The 9,006-nt window shown below is 45.3% G+C and overlaps 1 protein-coding gene across 1 annotated transcript; it reads right to left on the bottom strand.

The window, feature by feature from the left end:
* Positions 1-278: 278 nt before the first annotated feature.
* LOC148120856 (schlafen family member 1-like) lies at positions 279-8,635 on the bottom strand. Its single transcript, XM_087910196.1, has 2 exons — positions 8,264-8,635; positions 279-3,993 (listed from the first exon to the last, which is right to left on the bottom strand). Exon 2 carries the CDS (start codon positions 3,966-3,968, stop codon positions 2,847-2,849), a length of 1,122 nt encoding a protein of 373 aa, XP_087766322.1. The 5' UTR covers positions 3,969-3,993; positions 8,264-8,635; the 3' UTR covers positions 279-2,846.
* Positions 8,636-9,006: the final 371 nt, after the last annotated feature.

Consider the following 9,006-nt stretch of genomic DNA (forward strand, 5'->3'; position numbering starts at 1 on the left):
TCTCCATCTACTTGCTCTGGTCCATTCCCTAGAGGGTAATAACAGTTTACTACGTATATAACTTAGTGCAATCAGGAAACAAAACTGTGGGGATTATTGAAAACAAAACCCACCACAGATTGCATTTGCACTAATCCTGTGTCAAAGCCTGAAAGAATCTAAGTCTGTAGATGACAGGGAAACTGGCACATCCGTGTCCTGGAGAACGCTCACAGTAGACCAGATGTGGAATTAGGACAGTGCGCATCAACAGAGGACTTGATAAAGAAGCTCTGACATCTGTTCACAACAAGGGTTTACTTAACCACAACAAAAATGAAGCGATGCTCTCTTTCCCAGGAGAGAGGCTATAGCTTGAGATTATTTTGTTTAGTAAAATGGGCCAGACCTGGAATAAGAAATATGGATCATCTTCTCTGTCTCTGTCTCTTTCTCTCTTTGGTTTTTTAATGCAGGACTTCTCTGTAGCTTTTTAACCTGTCCTGGAATTAGCTCTTGTAGACCAGGCTGGCCTAGAACTCACAGAGATCCCCCCAACATCTCCTGGGTGCTGGGATTAAAGGTGTGCACCATCACCGCCCAGCAGGATCATCTTCTCTTGTATGCAAAATTCAGATTTATTTGGAAAAACAGGACCAAAGGGAAGGAGGAACAGAGACTAAGAAGAGGAGGGGACAAAAGGTTGTGGGAAAGGATAATATGATGGAAGGGGCAAGGGGAGAATGCAGTGAGAAAGGGATTATAAGTAAGAAAGGTTTGCTATAGAATGCTCTTCTCTGAGATTTCCATGGAAGCATGTTTCTTTCCTACAGGGAGGGCACCTTGCCTGGGGGAGTTTTCATCTCCTGTTTCTAGGAGGAGAAAGAATTAGATCGTCTCTCTTGCATCTGCAGCTCTTCAGTTGCTTTAAATCAAATAATGCCAAACAGTATGTATTGGGGTAGCATTTGCCACCACTGTCTAGCAACATTTGGGCAGGCAGGGATCTGCTTACGGACCTCTTGCATTCTGTACCTGTCAACTGCCACTCTTCACAGAGGACACAGTTGTCACGGGTGCCATCTTCTCACAGTGACCTGTGGGGAAGACAATGTGTCTCTCTTGTATTGTCCTGTGGTCGAGTGCCCCGGAGTGTTGGAATCCTCCCATGTCCTGGATTTTAAGACTTAATGAAGTAAAGTGCTAATCCACCAGCCTCTTCCTCTCCCACAGGCCTGATCTCAGGCTACAAAAAACCTGCATTGCCAACCCCTCACTGCTCAACGGCACCAAGAACCTGCTGTGCCTGGGCTGTGACCTGGAAGATGCTTTGTCTACAGAGTGGGAAGGGGCCGTGGAACATCAGCCCTGGGTGGCAGCAGGTGGAGTGTGCCCATGATGAAACTCTGCTAAGCTGCTTCTGGGCATGGAGACAAAAAAAGTGAAAACCAGCTGCGATCTGTCTGTTGGATCAGGGAAGAACAAGAATGGGTTCTCTTTTATGGTTCTCTGTTTTTAATCTTCTGTAGTGCGGTACTACAGAATTTTTGATGACAACTGTTTTTAAATTTCTTAGTGTAGATAATGCATTTCTCTGAGCATCTCCTTCTATGTAAGTCACTTGGGTAAATGTTAGGTTTTAGAGAAAAGGTTGTGGCACTTAAGAGGAATCAATTTGGCTGACATAAAATACTATAAGTGCGTTCCTTCTTCTCAGCATAAATCAGGCAACTACTGTCAACACGGAGCTGCACTGTAGTAAGAGGCTGCTTGTTTGTTCCTGGCTGTTCAGCTCCGAAATAACCGCACAGAAATTAAATTAAATTACTGCTTGGCCCATTAGTTCTAGCTTCTTACTGGCTAACTCTTACATCTTAATTATCTGTGTATCGCCACATGGCTGTGGCTTACTGGGTAAAGTTCTAGCTTCTGTCTCCAGTAGGGTTACATGGCTTCTCTCTCACTCTGCCTTCTTTCTCCCAGCATTCAGTTTAGTTTTCCTGCCTAGATCTCTTCTTCCCTGCTCTGTTATAGGCTCAAAACAATTCTTTATTAATCAATGGTAATCGTAGCACACAGAGGGAAATCCCACATCACTGCATGCCACTGCTTGTGCTGTCCAGGGAGACAGAGAGGCACGGAGGCTGACACTGACTTTGGTTTCGGGCAGCCTTGGTTTCAGATCCTGGAGGTGAAATTTATTAGTTCCATGATTTTCAGTAGGAATTTTAAAATTTAAATCAAAACTTTCTCATCTCTAAACGAGATCTAATTAGGCCCAAATCAATGGACAGTTTCTCATGAAGAAGATTGTTTCCTGTGAGCACATTGCTGAGGCTTTTATTTGTTTATCTATGTATTTATTGAAAAGCTGTGGAAAAGAAGGTGGGAGGCTGGCGAAGCAATGGGAGCTTGGGAGGAGATGACAGCAGCTGCCAGAACTGCGCAGGCTCAGGGTTGCTGGTGCTGCTCTGGCCTCTTCAGAGGGTTCTCTTTTGCAGACATGACACACCGCAAGGTACTTTTCTCATCATAAACTCTAGGGCTGTGTGTTGTCTAATAATGTGACTGGAAGGGAGGACGGTTCAGGGAGAAGAGTCAATGAGAAAGATGGGGAGAGAAACAGCAGACAACCGAGGCACAGATTGCTGAAAGAAATGTCTACTGCCTGAAATGGAGCTCAAGTGGGAGATGTTGGCACTTTCTTTACACATGAACAGAGGTGGTTGATGTAATACCCAGGGTGAGAGAGATCCGTGCCCCAGGTAGGTGGCAGGAGCAGTTGAGACTTCAGCTCCACTGTTGATCACTGAGTGGAGTCAGAACTAATGATCTTGTCTCAAATTCCAAAGAGCTCTTTCAAAGCTCTATGGCCTGCTAGACACTAAGATCTTGGCCCATTCCTCTGAGGTAATTCTCTTCAGTTTCTTGTCTTCCACGTGCCAGGACTCAGGCTCTTTAGCGAACACAGCACAGCAGAATCTCTCCACTCTGAGTGCACACACATATGAGCACACGGCTCCCTGTCTGAGGACTGGGATAAATTTGCATGTGTACTGTATCTTCTCCTGCTTCTCTTCACAGAAGTGAGTGACAGGAAGCTTTCTGATGTACTTCTCTATTTCACTCTCTAGAAAAAGAAGCATTCTCTTCTCTGCTTTAAAACCAACTATTTGCTTCTCTTTTTCATCTAAACCAATGAACAAATATCCTCCGTCTGTGTTGGCAAAAGCAGACACAGTTTTAGGGAGAATGTCTTTAACTCGCTTTATGAGGTTATCTGTGTTATATGATTTATACTCAACATTCTTGGATTCACTAAAGGAGAATTTTGCCATTTCTGTGAGTTCTGCCCGGTTAAATAAAGCCGCAGCCAGCTCTTGCACGTGGAGCTCTTCTTGCCCCTGGAGTTCTTTTTGTCCGCGGATGCAGAGGTCTCCTCGCACATCTTCCCCAAGCCTTTTGTCAGACAACATTGTTTTTATTGGAGATCTTAATCCAGGGTCCTCCAAGTCTTTGAAGAATTGCAGAGCAGTACACAAGTCCATTTGAATACAGGAGGTCCCATTTCTCATGTACAAATTTGTTGCAATGGTGATAGGCTTCAAATCAAAGTTACTCAGACTGCATGATGTCACAGAGATAAAAATGCAGCGCCCTTCCTGTTTGATGTCTAGAGGGTTCTGTGCAAGTGGCAGAATCCCCTTGAAAGAGGTCTCCAAATCTTCTCCTATTCCGTGTTGGTTGTAATTATAGTCTTCATTTTCAATATGAGCCTTGACCTTACCTCCTTGGGAATTCAGCAGAGCACACACAGCTACTAAAATGGTTTTTTGCTGTTGTTTCCTGCAACGATTCTGCGTTTCCTCCATACCTTTTTGAATTTCCTTCCTACTTTTTATTCCAAGAGTGACATCTCCTACATTTAGAACCAACTCAGCAGCGGTGCTTTCAGGGTCAATGGTGATGTTCTTCTCCACAGGATCCATTCTGTTCCCAGACGGAAATTCTTTCCTGGAAGACAGGCAGAACCTTTAGAATAAGGCTGAAGAGGATAGAGCAAATTCTATACTGAGAAACTAACAGCAAAATTGTTCACTGGGTGAGTTCCATGGCACTGCTCAGTGTGTAGGTGGGGGAAGAGGCCATTTGGAGATAGATATTAGGCCATGATAGCGCATGCATGTAGTGACTTCTCAGGTCTGTTACTATCCTTCGTTATGATCCATCTGTATTTTAGCTTCATCTTATCAGCGATTTATCTCCTTCTTAATATTTAACATGATACAACTTGAATTCTGTGTCTTTCAATAAACTACAAGGGCAATTTACCTATGTTTTTTTTCTTAAAGAAGTAAAGGTTTGCTATAAAGCCACTGATACTTTTTCTTGAATAATTTCAGATGTTCATCCCTTGGGACCTAGGGACACAGAACAATAGAAAAGGGAATTTATTTTCTTTCTTTCTGGGAATAAATTTCAGTCACAAACTTTGGCCATTGATCTTAGAGAGGACAAGCCGGGTTGTGGTCGTCTCTTCCTATTAGACTGTCGCGTATTTCCAGGGAGGTGTGATTCTTACAGTTAAAACAGAATCACTAGGCTTCTTTCCTTTCAAAGTTGATGCTGTAATTACTACTCCTGTGGTCATGAAGCCTCTGGGAGGTTACCAGGTCAACAGGTAGAACCATCTAAATGGTTCCAATGCTCTGATCAAAGGAACTCCAGATAGCTAAGCTCACGCTGTGCATCCTGTCCCAGAGAGACGCTGGCAGTCTTCAAAGAAAAGAGGGTCGTCACTAGAGCCTGACCACCACGGCATCTTCATTCTGACCTCCTGCCACCTACACTGCAAGGGGGACGTCTGGATTCCTAGTCCACCAAGCTTGTGTCACTCAGATCAGGCTGAATGGCATAAGGTGGTCAGGCTGGGGCTCTGTGCCTCTCACCCGCCAGTGTTTTCCTTTTAGGAGCCAGCAGGGTCCATTTTTCTGCAAATGGAAAATAAAATGATATGGCACCTTTTAACTACGTTTGTTATTGCTGTTGCCTTAAGATCTTATTTTTTTTTATTTTGTGCTTATGGGTATTTTGCATACATGTGTGTCTATTACTGTGTGTGTGGTGTTCATAGAGGTCAGAAGACAGCACTGAATCCTCTGGGACTGGATGTTTGTGTGTAGGTGGGTGCTGGGAACAGATCCCTGGTCCTCTGCAAGAGCAGCCAGTGCCCTTAACCATGGAGCCATCTTTCCAGCCTGAGATCTCCCAGTGTTGAAACTGGCTTCTCAATGGGCATACATTTTGTTGCCGTCAACCTCTGACTTGTAATTCAGTGGATCTCTGGTTTTTAATTTTCTATGGGAGAAAGAGTACTCAGGATGGTTTTCCTTTTTTTTTTCTGCCTAGTGTGGGCTTTAACTCCTAAGCAATCCACCTGCCTCAGTCTCCTGAATAACTGTGACCGTAGAAACATCCTATTACTATTACCTTAGCACTAAAGTTAATTTACTGGCGATTGTTTTAAGTTTGCATCTATGAGGTTCTTTCTGCTATTGCTACGGGTGGATGATCATGTAAAGTGTAACAGCATTATAAAATGAGTCCCAAGGAAGTGGGGGATCCTCGGTGAAAGGACACTTGCCTGATATGTACTGTGCCCAGCCTTTACATAAAATTGAATTATATTAAATGGTTTCAATATTTTACAGACATGAACACGTCGTCTTTTGCCATCCTATATGAAAGTGAAGGAGAGAATTTGGAATCTTGCTTTTCCATGGGGTCACATATTATTCACAATCAAGTTTTATAATTACCACAAACTGTTCTTTAAAAAAGACTCTAACCCGCTGCCCAATCCCACATGCCACATTAATGTGAGAGTAAGGAGTCCCCTGTTATTCCAACTATACTAGCATCATGGCTCAATGTGACTGAGGTTTGGGTATGCAAATCACATTTGATTTTCTTTAAGCCCAAGAGTTCTCTCATGGAGTCCCTAGTCCTATACGCAGCATAGTTCAGGCATCTATAAAGATCTGCTGGAATGGGGTGGGAGGCCAGAACAAGAAGACAAAATAGGGATAGATCCAGAAAGTATGAAGTGGAACTCTGAAGGAGCAAAATCATGTGATGAAGGAGTTGGAAATCTGGAAATGAAGATTTAGTCTAAACCATGAGGCCATACTGGGCTTCTGTCTCAGGTCTGTAAACTAGCAAAGAATCATCTGAGTACATACAGCTATGTGCATGGAGAGAGAAGCTTTGGAAATCAGAACTACTGGGTCCCCTGATGGACACCTGAGCATTTGGAAATGAACTAGAAAATGGTGCCCTAGAGGATGTCATCAGTCTTTGCTCTACCAGGTTTATCTTGGCCAAGCCCATAGAGCTGCATCTAGTGCCCCTTGGAGATCACACTGTGATTGCAGACCTAGAACCGGCTGCACCATGCACAGCAGCCCCTAGGGTTGCTTAGGAATGTGAAGATGTTTTCCTGACAGATCTTCATTCAGAGAAACCCTCAGGGGAGAAAGCTTTGACTTGACCTCAAGACATTCTAGAGGAAGTGATGCTCAAGCTGAAGTCCTGACTCCTGGCAAGGGAACACCAATGGGACACAACCATCCGTGCTTAAGTTCACCGCTCCACAATAGTCTCAGTGTGACAGTGCTCTGCCCAGACAGCAGAGAGAGATGTCTGCTTCTGCCGTGCTGAACATTCTTCTCCTTATCACAACAAGTTAATGTTGGTTAGATCCTATTTCCTCCATGGGATGCTGCCCCAAACTTGGGACCAATTACCCTGAGGACTTTCCAGATGATATCTTCACCCCAAAGCAAGGGGAAGTGGGGAGTCAGGGGATTGGGGTTGCATGCCTGTCATCTCAGCACTTGCAAAACTGTGTCTAAAGTCAACCTGGGCTATATTTTAGCAAGATTCTGTCTGCCACAGTCTGCTTTCAGGGTAGGCATTGGGGTAGAGAGCTCTTAGTAGAGGGAGACAGGAAGACCAAAGAAAAACAAAACCGAAAGTCTTGTAAGATCACGGGAAATGCAGTTTCATTTCTGCCCAGTTAGAAGCTGCAGCCCCACCCTGTTCTATTCATTGCTGAGCAGTATCTGTTCATCATTACCTCCCAGCACCTCCCATTCAGCACCTTGTTTTAAGCCAGCATCCCTAGTCCACTTCCCAACATCAAAAGGGGCAGGAACCATATCTCACCCCAAAGTGCTGAAGGAGGATGCTCATGTAGGTGGCACATTTGAAACTCAAGGAAACTGGAGTGGAATCATCTCAAAGGGAATCTGGGGGCTAACCTGGGACCCAGGCTCTCTAATATCATGCCTGTAACTATGAAAAATTTTATGACTTAAATTCCGACGGGCATCTACCTGGAAAGCAGTCCTCAACCAGTAAGCTGGACTCTGGAGTCCCTGAATGAAACTCACTGATCTCCCACAACCTTTGAGTCTGGTGTAAACACTAGTTTTTCTTGTAAAATTCTTTAGAGTGTTTACTGGAGAAAATTCTCTCAGAGTTCACCCACAACTTTGGCTGTTGTTATCTTCAGCAGGAAATGATGGCATTCACACAGATGTCCCTAGTTCTGCAGGCAGTGCCCTTCGGCAGGAGGGAATAAAATGGGGTGGGGACACAAGAGTGGGAGATGCTGCCTCTTGGAAAACAAATAACCCTGGCGCATTCCCTGTTAGGATGATGCTTTGCCTCTTGGAAGATCATGTTCTCATTCTAGATAAAAAATTCTCCAGGACTCTCAGGTTCTTAGATCTCTTTAGTTCTGGAATGCAGTTCCTCCCCACCTAATGGCAAATTTCCCCTAACATTCTACCGAGTCTGGTCTCTGAGAAGATGGAGTCCCCCCTCTGAGGGACTTGGAGTCCTGCACAAGCCTGGCCTGTGCATAACCTCTTCTCCCTGCCTCTCCTCCCCTGCTTGACCCTCACAGAACCCAGGCTTCCTCTCTCAGGGATCTGTAAGTACCCCAACCCAAGCAGCCCGAGGGACTTTGCTTTCACCCCATTCTCCCTAAACCTCCTAGCCCTCAGCAGCTGTGAAGGAGTCTATGAAGATACAAAGGAGCCAAAGTTTCCAGAAAGGAGTCAAAGCAACCAGGCTCCTCTCCAGGGCTGGGTGATGCACTGGAAGCGCCCCCCACCTCACCCGAGAGCCAGCAGAGTGAATTCTGGGTGGGCATTGGGAAAGAGAGAAATAAAAGTGTTGAGATGGTGAATGGTGCCATAGAGTGTGGCTCACTTACCTACAAAGCTGCTCCAATGAATCTCACTCTGGCTTGAAGCCCTCTGTGAGTTGGCTGTGCTGTGGACACCTGCTGGACGAAACAGGAAAGCTCAAGCCTGGGACAGGCTCCCACAGCAGGGGCTTGGTGGCTGTCACCAGACTTCCTCAGCAACTGGATGTGAGAATGCCAAACTTCAGTGCTTGTGGTCGCACTAAACTTTCCTCTTTGTGGATCTTTGCGGATCTGGGCGGATTCCTCCACTCTCAGTGCTGAGTTCAGTTTTGGAGAACCTGTGATTCATCGGTTAGCGTCAAACCAGGAAGTGTGAGAACTCTCTCTAAGTTCTTTGATCTCTGTCTGTGACTGTCACTGAACCTGTCAAAATTGAAGAACTGGGCTCCTAGACTTGGTTACTCAGCCTTCACTACTTCACTAGAATCCTCAGGGTAAAGGTGCTGTCTCTGCCCTCAGACAGAGCAGGTGACACTAGGGACAGGAAAGAACACCTGTCACAGCCTTGCAGGGAAGGAGCATGGGGGGGGGGCTGGTCCAGGGGAGGCAGAGTGGGGTGCTGGCTCATAGGGCGAAGCTGCATCTCCTAGCTTTTTGGGAAGATGGGGTTCTGTGGGAGTCTCCAAGAACTACCCTAGGCAGACAAGAATCATCTACCACTTTTTCTTTGTGCCCTGTCTTATGGTAATTTTGGTAATACAAGACTCTGACTCACAACATTTAAGAACCACCAACCAGGAGTGGGGAGA

This window comes from Myodes glareolus, chromosome 9, assembly GCF_982192425.1.
Source record: "Myodes glareolus chromosome 9, mMyoGla1.1, whole genome shotgun sequence".
Lineage (NCBI taxonomy): Eukaryota > Metazoa > Chordata > Mammalia > Rodentia > Cricetidae > Myodes > Myodes glareolus.